Here is a 17,305-nt window from a genome sequence, read left to right on the forward strand (position 1 = left end):
ATCCTCTAAAGACTGCCCATTCAGACATGAATCTGCTTTGTAATCTAACCAGGTTGCCCATCCAACACAAATATCCATGACTTTCTAATATGTATTGTTTCTTTCGAACAGACTCTCTTACCTAGCAACAGCCTCCATCTCCCTGACATGACAAACTGTATTTTTACCTAGCAACAGCCTCCCTCATGCAGACAAGTAGAACTGTATAGTTACTTAGCAACAACCTCCCTCAGGCAGATAAGTAGAACTGTATAGTTACCTAGCAACACCCTCCCTCAGGCAGACAAGTAGAACTGTATAGTTACCTAGCAACAACCTCCCTCAGGCAGACAAGTAGAACTATATAGTTACCTAGCAACTACCTCCCTCAGGCAGACAAGTAGAGACTGTATGGTTACTCTAGCAACAACCTCCCTCGGGCAGACAGAGTAGAACTGTATAGTTACCTAGCAACAACCTCCCTCAGGCAGACAGAGTAGAACTGTATAGTTGCCTGGCAACAACCTCCCTCAGGCAGACAAGTAGAACTGTATGGTTACCTTTGCAACAACCTCCCTCAGGCAGACAAAGTAGAACTGTATAGTTACCTTGCAACTACCTCCCTCCAGGCAGACAAGTAGAACTGTATAGTTACTCTGTAACAACCTCCCTCAGGCAGACAAGTAGAGACTGTATGGTTACCTTAGCAACAACCTCCCTCAGGCAGACAGAGTAGAACTGTATGGTTACCTGGCAACAACCTCCTCCAGGCAGACAAGTAGAACTGTATTGCTATCTAGGAACAACCTCCCTCAGGCAGACAAGTCTGGAACTGTATAGTTACCTAGCAACAACCTCCCTCAGGCAGACAAGTAGAACTGTATTGCTATCTAGCAACAACCTCCTCAGGGCAGACAAGTAGAACTGTATAGTTACCTAGCAACAACCTCCCCTCAGGCAGACAAGTAGAACTGTATAGTTACCTAGCAACAACCTCCCTCAGGCAGACAAGTAGAACTGTATAGTTACCCTAGCAACAACCTCCCTCAGGCAGACAAGTAGAACTGTATAGTTACCTAGCAACAACCTCCCTCAGGCAGACAAGTAGAACTGTATTGTTACCTAGCAACAACCTCCCTCAGGCAGACAAGTAGAACTGTATAGTTACCTTGCAACAACCTCCCTCAGGCAGACAAGTAGAACTGTATAGTTACCTAGCAACAGCCTCCCTCAGGCAGACAAGTAGAACTGTATAGTTACTCTAGCAACAACCTCCCTCCCTCAGGCAGACAAGTAGAACTGTATTGTTACCTAGCAACAACCTCCCTCAGGCAGACAAGTAGAACTGTATAGTTACCTTGCAACAACCTCCCTCAGGCAGACAAGTAGAACTGTATTGTTACCTAGCAACAACCTCTCTCCTCAGGCAGACAAGTAGAACTGTATAGTTACCTAGCAACAACCTCCCTCAGGCAGACAAGTAGAACTGTATAGTTACCTAGCAACAACCTCCCTCAGGCAGACAAGTAGAACTGTATAGTTACCTAGCAACAACCTCCCTCAGGCAGACAAGTAGAACTGTATAGTTACCTAGCAACAACCTCCCTCAGGCAGACAAGTAGAACTGTATTGCTATCTAGGAACAACCTCCCTCAGGCAGACAAGTAGAACTGTATAGTTACCTAGCAACAACCTCCCTCAGGCAGACAAGTAGAACTGTATAGTTACCTAGCAACAACCTCCCTCAGGCAGACAAGTAGAACTGTATAGTTACCTAGCAACAACCTCCCTCAGGCAGACAAGTAGAACTGTATAGTTACCTAGCAACAACCTCCCTCAGGCAGACAAGTAGAACTGTATAGTTACCTAGCAACAACCTCCCCTCAGGCAGACAAATAGAACTGTATAGTTACCTAGCAACAACCTCCCTCAGGCAGACAAGTAGAAACTGTATAGTTACCTTAGCAACAACCTCCCTCAGGCAGACAAGTAGAACTGTATAGTTACCTAGCAACAACCTCCCTCAGGCAGACAAGTAGAACTGTATAGTTACCTAGCAACAACCTCCCTCAGGCAGACAAGTAGAACTGTATAGTTACCTAGCAACAACCTCCCTCAGGCAGACAAGTAGAACTGTATAGTTACCTTGCAACAACCTCCCTCAGGCAGACAAGTAGAACTGTATAGTTACCTTGCAACAACCTCCCTCAGGCAGACAAGTAGAACTGTATAGTTACCTAGCAACAACCTCCCTCAGGCAGACAAGTAGAACTGTATAGTTACCTAGCAACAACCTCCCTCAGGCAGACAAGTAGAACTGTATTATTGTTACCTAGCAACAACCTCCCTCAGGCAGACAAGTAGAACTGTATTGTTACCTAGCAACAACCTCCCTCAGGCAGACAAGTAGAACTGTATAGTTACTGTAGCAACAACCTCCCTCAGGCAGACAAGTAGAACTGTATAGTTACCTAGCAACAACCTCCCTCAGGCAGACAAGTAGAACTGTATAGTTACCTAGCAAACAACCTCCCTCAGGCAGACAAGTAGAACTGTATAGTTACCCTAGCAACAACCTCCCTCAGGCAGAGACAAGTAGAACTGTATAGTTACACCTAGCAACAACCTCCCTCAGGCAGACAAGTAGAACTGTATAGTTACCTAGCAACAACCTCCCTCAGGCAGACAAGTAGAACTGTATAGTTACCTAGCAACAACCTCCCTCAGGCAGACAAGTAGAACTGTATAGTTACCTAGCAACAACCTCCCTCAGGCAGACAAGTAGAACTGTATTGTTACTAGCAACAACCTCCCTCAGGCAGACAAGTAGAACTGTATAGTTACTCTAGCAACAACCTCCCCTCAGGCAGACAAGTAGAACTGTATAGTTACCTAGCAACAACCTCCCTCAGGCAGACAAGTAGAACTGTATTGTTACCTAGCAACAACCTCCTCCCTCAGGCAGACAAGTAGAACTGTATAGTTACCTTAGGAACAACCTCCCTCAGGCAGACAAGTAGAACTGTATAGTTACCTAGCAACAACCTCCCTCAGGCAGACAAGTAGAACTGTATTGTTACCTAGCAACAACCCCCTCAGGCAGACAAGTAGAACTGTATTGTTACTCTAGCAACAGCCTCCCTCAGGGCAGACAAGTAGAACTGTATAGTTACGCAGGGCAACAACCTCCCTCAGGCAGACAAGTAGAACTGTATAGTTACCTAGCAACAACCTCCCTCAGGCAGACAAGTAGAACTGTATAGTTACCTAGCAACAACCTCCCTCAGGCAGATAAGTAGAACTTTATAGTTGCCTTGCAACAACCTTCCTCAGGCAGACAAGTAGAACTGTATAGTTACCTTGCAACAACCTCCCTCAGGCAGACAAGTAGAACTGTATAGTTACCTAGCAACAACCTCCCTCAGGCAGACAAGTAGAACTGTATAGTTACCTTGCAACAACCTCCCTCAGGCAGACAAGTAGAACTGTATAGTTACCTTGCAACAACCTCCCTCAGGCACACAAGTAGAACTGTATAGTTACCTAGCAACAACCTCCCTCAGGCAGACAGACAAGTAGAACTGTATTGTTACATAGCAACAACCTCCCTCAGGCAGACAAGTAGAACTGTATAGTTACCTAGCAACAACCTCCCTCAGGGCAGACAAGTAGAACTATATAGTTACCCTAGCAACAACCTCCCTCCAGACAAGTGAGACTGTGTTGTAACCTAGCAACAACCTCCTCCCTCAGGCAGACAAGTAGAACTGTATAGTTACCCTAGCAACAACCCTCCCTCAGGCAGACAAGTAGAACTGTATAGTTACCTAGCAACAACCTCCCTCAGGCAGACAAGAGTAGAACTGTATAGTTACCTAGCAACAACCTCCCTCAGGCAGACAAGTAGAACTATATAGTTACCTAGCAACAACCTCCCTCAGGCAGACAAGTAGAACTGTATTGTTACCTAGCAACAACCTCCCTCAGGCAGACAAGTAGAACTGTATAGTTACCTAGCAACAACCTCCCTCAGGCAGACAAGTAGAACTGTATAGTTACCTAGCAACAACCTCCCTCAGGCAGACAAGTAGAACTGTATTGTTACCTAGCAACAACCTCCCTCAGGCAGAGACAAGTAGAGACTGTATAGTTACCTACAAGCAACTACCTCCCCTGACAGGCAGACAAGTTGGAACTGTATTGTTACCTAGCAACAACCTCCCCCTCAGGCAGACAAGTTGAACTGTATTGTTACCTAGCAACAACCTCCCTCAGGCAGACAAGTAGAACTGTATTGTTACCTAGCAACAACCTCCCTCAGGCAGACAAGTAGAACTGTATAGTTACCTAGCAACAACCTCCCTCAGGCAGACAAGTAGAACCGTATATTTACCTGCAACCTTGCATATCCCTATCCCCACGAACATGCCTACCTGTATTGTAACCTGGCAACCATAGGTTGGTCTTTCCACTTCTTTCTTTCCTGAAAGTATAATTTTAACACATGTAACACATTATATTATCACACTAGAGGAAACCTTAGACATGCTAACTAGTGTTCAGTGTGGACCTCAGACATTGTTTCAGCGTAAGCAGGAGTTGTCACAAGATTTGAGCTGGTAAACACAATGAAGTCGGGTTGGAGGGTCTTCAATACAAACTCTGACAGTCACTTGTTAATGAGAACCTGGTCACTGTGACCTACATACAGAAAAACCATCCGGCAGGAGTCTAGACCCTGTTAATGGATACATGTCACTGTGACCTACATACACAACCATCCGGCAGAAGTCTAGACCCTGTTAATGGATACATGTCACTGTGACCTACATACACAACCATCCGGCAGGAGTCTAGACCCTGTTAATGGATACATGTCACTGTGACACTGCATACACAACCATCCCGCAGGAGTCTAGACCCTGTTAATGGATACATGTCACTGTGACCTACATACACAACCATCCCGCAGGAGTGTAGACCCTGTTAAAGGATACATATCACTGTGACTTACGCTGGGCCTGTACTTGTGCTATAGCTGCTCTGTTAGTGTCAGCAACAAGGGTCTTCATCAGGCGACTCCTGTTCGACAGCAGGCTTTGAATCATCTCAAAACGGTCAAAACCAAGAAGCTCAAATAGCTGAAACAAACCAAAGTGTGACATTACTGACAACAGATAAATATGTTACTATTGCCTCCAGGTTCTTGTGGAGTGTTTGTAACATATTCTACATGCTGACACCCACCACTTGACATGTTCCTACTGTAGCCAGGACCAAAGTCATGTAAACCTTTCTCTCCCTGAATAAGTTCATGTCATATTTCAGCCTATTCAAGTTTTAACACAAACCTCATTCTGTAACTCCTCGTCCGTCTTGGTGGAACAAAGAACCTCGAAGATGGTGGTGGAGAGGTCCTCTAGACTAAGCCCAATGTCCGTTTCCCCAGAGGAGGAGAAGTACTTCCTCACTTCCTCCAGCAGCCATGATGAGTCGCACCTGTCCTCCAGTCTCGCAGCTCCGCCGTCTGGTACCTTCTTTCCTAACACTGGCTTCGCATTATATTTCAAATCCACATTTTTCTCTTCCACTTCATCTTCAGATTCTGAGCTTGGATAACTCTTTCTTCTCGATCTAACGTTGAGTTAAGAATTTGATATTTTTCCTAATTTTGGATAATGGCTGCCCGTCTGCTTCCTCTCGACCGGTGGAAATCGCTCCTCCAGGAGGACGCCTCCTGGCAACCACGACACGATCCGTGGAGACCAGCTCACATGCTTTGGTTGCTGCGGTGGCTGGGAATGGGCCAAAGATGCTTCTCAGTGTTGTGGTCTCTCTCTGACCAACACTCTCCGCAAACTTGAAAATTTCAAACAGGTAAGCTGCAGCCCCCTCCACGATGTCGGAGGATGCTTCATTACCGACTGGAAACAGACAGAAATGTCAGGGTGTCAGTTTGGTGCTTGGGATATGACCCATGGAACAGTAAGTGGTTTGATATTGTATCCCACTGCTAACAAGATTTCAACAATGATTTATCTGGGAATCAAACCTACAAATTGGGCATGTGCAATAATGGGCAGCTGACAGTATCACAGGTTGGTTGTCAGCAACAACGACTGGTCAAAGATATACTTCCCTTCACTGGGAACAAGGACTGGTCTAAGATATACTTCCCTTCACTGGGAACAAGGACTGGTCTAAGATATACTTCCCTTCACTGGGAACAAGGACTGGTCTAAGATATACTTCCCTTCACTGGGAACAAGGACTGGTCTAAGATATACTTCCCTTCACTGGGAACAAGGACTGGTCTAAGATATACTTCCCTTCACTGGGAACAAGGACTGGTCTAAGATATACTTCCTTCACTGGGAACAAGGACTGGTCTAAGATATACTTCCCTTCACTGGGAACAAGGACTGGTCTAAGATATACTTCCCTTCACTGGGAACAAGGACTGGTCTAAGATATACTTCCCTTCACTGGGAACAAGGACTGGTCTAAGATATACTTCGCTTCACTGGGAACAAGGACTGGTCTAAGATATACTTCCCTTCACTGGGAACAAGGACTGGTCTAAGATATACTTCCCTTCACTGGGAAGTGGCAAACTGAACAAGTGGCAAATATATTCTACTTCAGCTAGAATAGAATTAACACCATGAACACAATTGACACCAGTTAATTGTCCGGCATGAAACCAGCCACATATTCAATAGCTTTCTCAGTTACTCACCAATAGATCTAGCGCAGGCAATCAGTTGTTTGAGGACAGGAGATGACTCTTTAGTTTCTACATCTCCACGCTTCTCCAGTAGAGTCACCACATCTTGCCAGGAGTGACCTCCCTTGTTTTCTTTCTCTGCTGACAGCAGCCTCCGCTGTGCCAGGTCATCATTACCTCTCGCCCCCGGAACCTCACTGGCCGAAACACTGGTGAACACTCGAAGAGCGCCAGTAAGGCGAGGCAAGCTCACCATATCAGTCAAAGTGGACTATCTGAAATATTACCCATGATGATACTATAGATGAAACAGTGCTTTGGGTGAGGCCTATTACGGTTCCATACACACCTTCAAACAAATATATCCAATACAGCCCATGCAAGTATTTCATAGATTCATAGTTATCTACACTACTGCAGTGTCAGGGAGAGAATCTCAAGGTGCAATTTTAGCATATTTCTTCATGATAAACAAATGATAAATTTACAACAACAAAATTCTGTTATAGTTATAGGTTATAAGAGAAGGACCTACATGTCTCCTCAACATTATGTTGTCTACATGACTGACTGACTGAGTTTGGTTTAACGCCACTTTTAGCAATATTCCAGCAACATCACGGCGGGGACACCAGAAATGGGCTTCACACATTGTGCCCATGTGGGGATTCGAACCCGGGTCTTCGGCGTGACGAGCCATTAGACGCTTTAACCATTAGGCTTCCCCACCGCGCATGTCTACATGTCAGGTATTTACTGAGTATATGGTCATGCATAGCAACATAACTATTTTTCATATGCGAAAGCATTATTACTTGTTTATAGATAGACTGTACCTACTTAACTGATTATAAATGCTGACCAAGACAGTCAGGCAATAATGCCATATACTCTTTCATTTTGTATTAGAATATACCTGTGTTTTTGATCTGTGTGCATTGTTACATATCTGTTAAAATGTAGAATTGACTGTCAGTGTTTTTGACTTTTATACCATCCCTGAATAAATCCACTGTTATTGACAACACTGTAACATCTGTTGTCTGCAGGTAAGAGGTCACTGTGGATGTTTCAAAGGAAGAATGAGTAAATGAGTGAAAGCCTGTATATACTATATGTATTCATTATACTGGTATGTGATGTCTTCAAGGACAACATTCAGTGATACCCTGACAGGAAAGTGTCCACAATAAAAGGCCTCTAAGACCTTGTCTGCAAACTTCAATTGTTTTCAGTCACCTGACTAGCCTATATTCTGTGAATAAACAGCCCTGACTGGTGCAAAGTTATCAATACAATTTTTGCAGACTGGCATTAAAAGTTCTAAGTTTATTTAAAGTTTGAAGCCTCTTTACAAAATATTTAATATAAGTGTTTGTCAAATAATAACATATTGTCCAGTGTTTTACAGATGCATTTACCTCAGCCTATTTTCCCACTGTGTATAAATCATGACACATGCACCAAGATTCTGACATCACACAGTTGGTGAAGGTGTTCAGTACTTCCAAACAACCTCATGGGACAGGTAAGATGTATGCATGGTGAAGTGTTTTGATGACATGACATCTCTGTTTATATTGGGATATGGCTGAGTTAAAACAGGTGTCGTTCGAAGCTAGTTCGGAGACGATATATGTTGTACGGTCCCTGGTCATGTCGTGACTGTCGCAACCCACCACCAGGCACCACAGGTGATGTGTCAAAATCTTATTTACTTGTTATAATGGCAGTGCTCTAATTACAGAGAAGTATACGAGCAGTGAATGACCAAATCAATTCTTATAAATAGCATGTTTAATTCATCTTCACCCAATGTTGGGCACCACCCTGAAACCGACATACAAAATCACTCACATGGGGTGGCATATGCGAAATCGAAATCAATGAGATGAAATAAATAATTAACGTGTATAGCAAACACAATGTTTTATAAAAGTCTCAGCAAAACGGGCCATTACCTGAGTCAGCATATGTCTTAAGTAGGTGACGATGAGTTAATCCAATGCTTTAAGGATTGACAGTAGATAAGAGGTATAAAACTTTCTTTCGTATCGTTTTGCAACAGATGCAAGAATTGCGAGTTATCCGCCTCTTACCTTCAGCTTCAATCATTCAGCATAGGTCGGATATAGGCAGGACAGAAGGTTCTGAATGCCACAAGTTAGTTCCTTGCATTGCAAAGTTCACGTCAAAGTATGTTGTGCACACGTGTAAGATTTTAAATGGACTCACAGGTTCCCTGAAATATTAAATGAATCAGATATCGAGCTGAGTGGTTGTAATTCTACGAAGACATCAATATGTTGCTATAATAATATAGAAACACGATATTATCAGCATGCTATTTAGACAACCCGTGGAAGGATTTTATTGTGATTCATTCAGTCATTGGTCTGGTTAGAGACGATAGTGATACAGCATTCACAGTCTGTTCATCTGGAGAAAGGCACATTCTCTGGTACACTTTATGGAAACGTTACGCCACATCGGAAATATATATTCCGCAGTAATATTTCGAAATGAAGTTTGTGTATTACTATTATTGTCATCAACAGACAATGGTGAAATACACGACCTGTTAAACAGTGGTGAGGTCGACCTCCACTCATCTACCAACACACAGGGCCTATGTTGTGTTTTACTGACGGGAACACCCAGGGCCTATGTTGTGTTTTACTGACGGGAACACACAGGGCCTATGTTGCGTTTTCCTGACGGGGACACCCAGGGCCTATGTTGTGTTTTACGAACGTGAACACCCATGCAGGGCCTATGTTGCGTTTTACTGACGGGAACACACAGGGCCTATCTTGTGTTCTACTGACGGGAACACACAGGGCCTATGTTGTGTTTTACTGACGGGAACACACAGGGCCTATGTTGTGTTTTACTGACGGGAACACACAGGGCCTATGATTTGTTTTACTGACGGGAACACCCAGGGCCTATGATGTGTTACAAGTACTAACGGGAATACCCAGGGTCTGTGTTGAGTTTTACTGGCGGGAACGCCCATGGCCTATGTTGTGTTTACTGATGTCACACACGGGCACACCCAGGGCCTATGTTGTGTTTTACTGACGGGAACACACAGTGCCTATCTTGTGCTCTACTGACGGGAACACACAGGGCCTATGTTGTGTTTACTGGCCGGAACACCCAGTGCCTATGTTGTGTTTTACTGTGACAGGTACACCCAGTGCCTATGTTGTGTTTTGCTGGCTGACGGAACACACAGTGCCTATCTTGTGCTCTACTGTGTCAGAACACACAGGGCCTATGTTGTGTTTTACTGGCGGGAACACCCAGTGCCTATGTTGTGTTTTACTGGCGGGGAACACCCAGTGCCTATGTTGTGTTTTACTGACGGGAACACACAGTGCCTATCTTGTGCTCTACTGACGGGAACACACAGGGCCTATGTTGTGTTTTACTGGCGGGGAACACCCAGTGCCTATGATTTGTTTTACTGACGGGAACACACAGGGCCTATGTTGTGTTTTACTGACGGGAACACCCAGTGCCTATGTTGTGTTTTACTGACGGGAACACCCAGTGCCTATGTTGTGTTTTACTGACGGGAACACCCAGTGCCTATGTTGTGTTTTACTGACGGGAACACCCAGTGCCTATGTTGTGTTTTACTGACGGGAACACCCAGTGCCTATGTTGTGTTTTACTGACGGAAGAACCCAGGTTTTACTCCTGTTTTGCCAATTTTGTGCTGTCAGAATATCGTGATGTCGGAGGTTGCGTGTAATGGCAAACTTGGATTTCTTCTGACCCTAACCGATTAGTTACAGTTTTTGACCGGGAAATAGAAGTGATACACCTAAAGTCGAGAATTTATAGATGTCAACTTCTCTTGTACAGGCTGGTAAAGCGTGAATACAGACGACCGCTGTGTTCAACAACAAAACAACCCAAAATTCATACTGTTCAACAACAAAACAACCGAAACCACGGGATGAACGTGATGGTCACCATCTTTCGGAGTCATACATACGTGTTCTTGTCTCTGTCCCACTTCAGTCACTACTTCAAACTTTTGACACATCTTTGAGGATTCTAAATTAATAAGGCCTGCTATTCAGTTCAACATAATGACTCCCGTCACAGCTTACAGTGGTTCCTCTATAACTCAGTATCAACATAATAACTCCAACAAGTTTCTGGAGTCCCGTCACAGCATACAGTGGTTCCTCTATACCTTAGTATCTACAGAATGCCTCTAACAAGTTTCTAGTGTCCCGTCACAGCTTACACTGGTTCCTCTATACCTTAGTATCAACATAATGCCTCTAACAAGTTTCTAGTGTCCCGTCACAGCTTACAGTGGTTCCTTTATACCCCAGGATCGACATAATGCCTCTAACAAGTTTCTAGTGTCCCGTCACAGCTTACACTGGTTCCTCTATACCCCAGGATCGACATAATGCCTCTAACAAGTTTCTAGTGTCCCGTCACAGCTTACACTGCTCCTCTATACCTTAGTATCAACATAATGACTCCAACAAGCTTCTGGAGTCCCGTCACAGCTTACACTGGCTCCTTTATACCCCAGGATCGACATAATGCCTCTAACAAGTTTCTAGTGTCCCGTCACAGCTTACACTGGTTCCTCTATGCCTCAGTATTGCCATAGTGACTCCAACAAGTTTCTAGTGTCCCGTCAGAGCTTTCACTGCTCCTCTATACCTTAGTATCAACATAATGACTCCAACAAGTTTCTAGTGTCCCGTCACAGCTTACAGTGGTTCCTCTATACCTTAGTATCGACAGAATGCCTCTAACAAGTTTCTAGTGTCCCGTCACAGCTTACAGTGGTTCCTCTATACCTTAGTACCAACATAATGGACCCGTGAAGATCCGGGGTAGAATAGGTCTTCAGCAACCCATGTGCTTGCCATAAAAAGGCGACTATCTTGTCGTAAGAGGCGACTAACGGGATCGGGTGGTCAGTTTCGCTGACTTGGTTGACACATGTCATCGGTTCCCAATTGTGCAGATCGATGCTCATGCTGTTGATCACTGGATTGTCTGGTCCAGACTCGATTATTTACAGACCGCCGCCATATAGCTGGAATATTGCTGAGTGCGGCGTAAAACTAAACTCACTCACTCACTCACCAACATAATGCCTCTAACAAGTTTCTAGTGTCCCGTCACAGCTTACAGTGGTTCCTCTTTACCCCAGGATCGACATAATGCCTCTAACAAGTTTCTAGTGTCCCGTCACAGCTTACACTGGTTCCACTATACACCAGGATCGACATAATGCCTCTAACAAGTTTCTAGTGTCCCGTCACAGCTTACAGTGGTTCCTCTATACCTCAGTATCGCCATAATGACTCCAACAAGTTTCTAGTGTCCCGTCACAGCTTACCGTGGTTTTTCTATACCTCAGTATCGCAATAATGACTCCAACAAGTTTCTAGTGTCCCGTCACAGCTTACAGTGGTTCCTCTATACCTCAGTATCGCCATAATGACTCCAACAAGTTTCTAGTGTCCCGTCACAGCTTACACTGGTTTTTCTATACCTCAGTATCGCAATAATGACTCCAACAAGTTTCTAGTGTCCCGTCAGAGCTTACACTGGTTCCTCTATACCCCAGGATCGACATAATGACGCCAACAAGTTTCTAGTGTCCCGTCACAGCTTACACTGGTTCCTCTATACCCCAGGATCGCCATAATGACTCCAACACGTTTCTAGTGTCCCGTCACAGCTTACACTGGTTCCTCTATACCCCAGTATTGCCATAGTGACTCCAACAAGTTTCTAGTGTCCCGTCACAGCTTACACTGGTTCCTCTATGCCTCAGTATCGCCATAGTGACTCCAACAAGTTTCTAGTGTCCCGTCACAGCTTACACTGCTCCTCTATACCTTAGTATCAACATAATGACTCCAACAAGTTTCTAGTGTCCCGTCACAGCTTGCACTGGCTCCTCTATACCTTAGTATCAACATAATGACTCCAACAAGTTTCTAGTGTCCCGTCACTGCTAACACTGGTTCCTCTATACCCCAGGATCGACATAATGCCTCTAACAAGTTTCTAGTGTCCCGTCACAGCTTACACTGCTCCTCTATACCTTAGTATCAACATAATGCCTCTAACAAGTTTCTAGTGTCCCGTCACAGCTTACAGTGGTTCCTTTATACCCCAGGATCGACATAATGCCTCTAACAAGTTTCTAGTGTCCCGTCACAGCTTACAGTGGTTCCTCTATACCTTAGTATCAACATAATGCCTCTAACAAGTTTCTAGTGTCCCGTCACAGCTTACAGTGGTTCCTCTTTACCCCAGGATCGACATAATGCCTCTAACAAGTTTCTAGTGTCCCGTCACAGCTTACACTGGTTCCACTACACCCCAGGATCGACATAATGCCTCTAACAAGTTTCTAGTGTCCCGTCACAGCTTACAGTGGTTCCTCTATACCTCAGTATCGCCATAATGACTCCAACAAGTTTCTAGTGTCCCGTCACAGCTTACAGTGGTTCCTCTATACCTCAGTATCGCCATAATGACTCCAACAAGTTTCTAGTGTCCTGTCACAGCTTACACTGGTTTTTCTATACCTCAGTATCGCAATAATGACTCCAACAAGTTCTGGTGTCCCGTCACAGCTTACAGTGGTTCCTCTATACCCCAGGATCGACATAATGACGCCAACAGGTTTCTAGTGTCCCGTCACAGCTTACACTGGTTCCTCTATACCCCAGGATCGCCATAATGACTCCAACACGTTTCTAGTGTCCCGTCACAGCTTACAGTGGTTCCTCTATACCCCAGTATTGCCATAGTGACTCCAACAAGTTTCTAGTGTCCCGTCACAGCTTACACTGGCTCCTCTATACCTTAGTATCGCCATAATGCCTCCAACAAGTTTCTAGTGTCCCGTCACAGCTTACAGTGGTTCCTCTATACCTCAGTATCGACATAATGACTCCAACAAGTTTCTAGTGTCCCGTCACAGCTTACAGTGGTTCCTCTATACCTCAGTATCGACATAGTGACTCCAACAAGTTTCTAGTGTCCCGTCACAGCTTACAGTGGTTCCTCTATACCTCAGTATCGACATAATGATTCCAATAAGATTCTGCTCTCCTGGGGCATCTCTGTCACTTTGCTCCGCCACCGACTCCCAATGATTCCCTGTTATTGAACAGCTCACGTTGCAGCAGATACAATTTGCTTCTGAAATTCCTACGATCAATTTTGCTTGCATTCCTTGCATTCCAACTTTTAGAAACCTAATTACTATTAGTTGTTAATGATATCTGGTTGTAACTTGGTTACATGACGTGTCAGCGGTGACGCCAGCACGAACTGGTCTCCGTCTCTCACAGTCCACGGAGTTCCAGCCAAAGTTGCAAGGGACACGCATATGGAAATGTTCTTCAGAAAACGCAAATCCAATAGACGAAATAGGCGAAAGGGGCATTTCTGAATGTTTCTTATTTTCCCTCACTAAGCTCTTCCGAAGTGGGCTTGCTGCAACGATGTCAAATCGCCGAATACTGACTTGTTATCAATTGCGCAAAACTGGCCTCCGACGCTGCCAGTACCACACCTTGAGGAAGGTGAGAATCACGAGGGAGATGATGGCAATACTATATCTGCTGCATTTGCTATGACAAGTACTACCTTACCTGGGATAATCTACAACGTTATATAGTCTCCCTGACCTGACTAACTCCACATTGCCTCACTGGTGTAGTAGCTACAGAGCGTCTGCCCTCAGAGAGGAAGGTCGCAACTAAACGATGTTACCTTGTTAACCGGCAGTATGGGGACCTTTAATAACACCCATTGCCTCACTGGTGTAGTAGAGCTCTACAGAGCGTCTGCCCTCAGAGCGGAAGGTCGCAACTAAACGATGTTACCTTGTTAACCGGCAGTATGGGGACCTAACTCCACCCATTGCCTCACTGGTGTAGTAGCTATAGAGCGTCTGCCCTCAGAGAGGAAGGTCGCAACAAAACGATGTTACCTTGTTAACCGGCATGGGGACCTTTACTAACTCCACCCATTGCCTCACTGGTAGTAGTAGCTACAGAGCGTCTGGCCCTCAGAGAGGAAGGTCGCAACCAAAACGATGTTACCTTGTTAACTGGCAGTATGGGACCTTTACTAACTCCACCCATTGCCTCACTGGTGTAGTAGAGCTCTTACAGAGCGTCTGCCCTCAGAGGAAGGTCGCAACAAAAACGATGTTACCTTTGTTAACCGGCAGTGGGGGATCTTCCACTAACTCCACCCATTGCCTCACTGGTGTAGTAGCTATAGAGCGTCTGCCTCTCAGAGCGGAAGGTACAACAAAACGATGTTACCTTGTTAACCGGCAGTATGGGGACCTTACTAACTCCACCCATTACCTCACTGGTGTAGTAGCTACATAGCGTCTGCCCCCTAGAGAGGAAGGTACAACTAAACGATGTTACCTTGTTAACCGGCAGTATGCTGGGTGAGACAAGGACTCGTTGGCTCGGCTTGAACATACTCGGGTCAGGAAATGAACTGTTAAACTGTTAAACCCCTTTGCACTCTCGACATTCAACGTGATCATTACCCACAGCATCTACCTGCCACTTCAGTTATAGCTGTCAAATATATATATCACATGTACCTCCAGGGCAGCATGTTACAGAGTCGTCAGTGTACGCGGCGCGAGACCCCCTATCACGGATGGAGATGCTTGCGGGTATCATGATCAATGCTATCCAGCGACAACACGTTTGGTAAACTTGGCGATTCTTAATTCATCCCCTAGATTATCTTGTATGTCACGTTACTGCAGATTTAGTCACGGACAGGGACGTAAACTTTTACATTGCATTGGAATCTCAGCTTCCCATTACACAGCATCCGCTGGAGCGACACTCAGTCCCAGATCAGTCACCTCGCACAGTTAATCAAATCTTGCTTAAATCGTGTAGTTTTTCACTATGAAACCCAAATCTTGCTGGTGTAAAACAGAATATAGACCGCATTACAAAAACTGATTCAACTATATGTTATCATAACCGGTGCCAGGAGGGCGACGTGTCGTGTGCAGATGTGGTCATGAACACGATCTGTACTATTAGATTGCCTCGAGATCGTGTTTGATACAGCGAGGTCCTCAAGAGGCGGGCTACTTCCAACCGGTGCCTGTTGGCTTGTTCCTACGAGTATTTGTAGTCCGGGACCTATTTGATTACCCCCTAATTTAGTGTCATTCGTCTTAGGGTTGCTGCAGGCATTGACGCTAGGAAATCTTCCTTAATCAACCAACTCTTAAAGCTATCACTAAGACGCCCCTATCATCGATTGTCGTCGTCAGACTCTACATGTAGATTTTTCGGTCTTTCTTTGTCAGGAAAACTGAAATTAGTTGGTTGGTGTTTTCACGGTGAAGGAGGAAGTTTAATGCTTTTACCCCACCTCGCGAACTGTTAATTCCCAGTTACAACTGGTTTTGATAGATTGAAATTGAATTAGTGTCAGTCCTGGCTCGCTCTTGCCAGTGCAAACCCGGCATGAAAGCATGCAGACCACATCTATTAGCTTCCCTCGACACTTCCAGTTTTTCCAGGCGTTCTGGGTGTGTATTTTATGTGCAGCTGATAACGTTATACCGGGAATTAGATGCTCTGGCAACTGTTGGGAATACTCTCTGAAAGTAGTCGGTGCACGTACACCCGGCACCGCCACAGAGTCTGAGTTAAGACCTCACCACATGTAACGAAGACACTTGGTGTATATGAACATGTATATTAGGACATGGCCGCAAGCGTATGACTCACGCGTCAGCTATAAGCATTAAGGATCTTGCAGTCTTTGGGTGTAGATTGGTAGTCCGTATGCGGCTATCCATGCATGATGGTGCGGTCCCCAGGACATGCTGGTGCATGCAGAAGTAGACATTACCTGATGGTCTATCTTGCAGCAGGGATTGCCCTGTGGAGGAGAAGGTTTGACAGAGGTGCATGTCATGCCAGACCTCGCACCCTAAAGATTGGGATGCCAGAATTTAACCCCTTGAAACGTGGAGTACCATATAAATTTACACTAGCCCATGAGACGTGTGATGACAGTTTCTCATCATGTGATGCCCAACACAGAGGCATGTGATACTCATCACAGAAGCCATGTGGTACCCAACACAGATCTAGAGGCATGGGGATAATCTAATATAGCTACGTCCATGCCCAGTACAGAGGCATGCTGATAATCCAATATAGAAGCATGTGATAACCCAACAGAGAGGCATGCTGATAACTAATATAGAAGCATGCGTGATACTCCAACACAGAGGCATGCGCGATACCCATTATAGAAGCATGTGATACTCCAACACAGAGGCATGCGTACACCCAATATAGAGGCATGTGATACCCAACACAGATCTAGAGGCATGCGATACGATAATATAGAAGCTAAGCATGTGATACCTAACACAGAGGTGATGCGATACCCAATATAGAAGCATGTGATAATCTAACAGAGACCTAGAGGCATGCGATACTCCAATATAGAAGCATAAGGATGCCCAAACACAGAGGCATGCAATACTCCAATATAGAAGGCATGTGATACCCA

At 45.0% G+C, this 17,305-nt stretch overlaps 1 protein-coding gene across 1 annotated transcript in view; it reads right to left on the reverse strand.

Annotated features, from left to right (window-relative positions):
• Positions 1–8,777, reverse strand: part of LOC124279147 (activating signal cointegrator 1 complex subunit 3-like) — a 294,552-nt gene extending 285,775 nt beyond the window's left edge. Inside the window, 6 exon segments of the mRNA XM_046714949.1 lie at positions 4,413–4,462; positions 4,994–5,120; positions 5,331–5,738; positions 5,740–5,903; positions 6,719–6,981; positions 8,668–8,777. Of these exon segments, the coding sequence (XP_046570905.1) occupies positions 4,413–4,462; positions 4,994–5,120; positions 5,331–5,738; positions 5,740–5,903; positions 6,719–6,962 (993 nt within the window). The 5' untranslated portion in view covers positions 6,963–6,981; positions 8,668–8,777.
• Positions 8,778–17,305: the final 8,528 nt, after the last annotated feature.

The sequence above is a fragment of the Haliotis rubra genome, unplaced genomic scaffold, assembly GCF_003918875.1.
Source record: "Haliotis rubra isolate DU_JTF1 unplaced genomic scaffold, ASM391887v1 Scf247, whole genome shotgun sequence".
Classification (NCBI taxonomy): Eukaryota; Metazoa; Mollusca; class Gastropoda; order Lepetellida; family Haliotidae; genus Haliotis; species Haliotis rubra.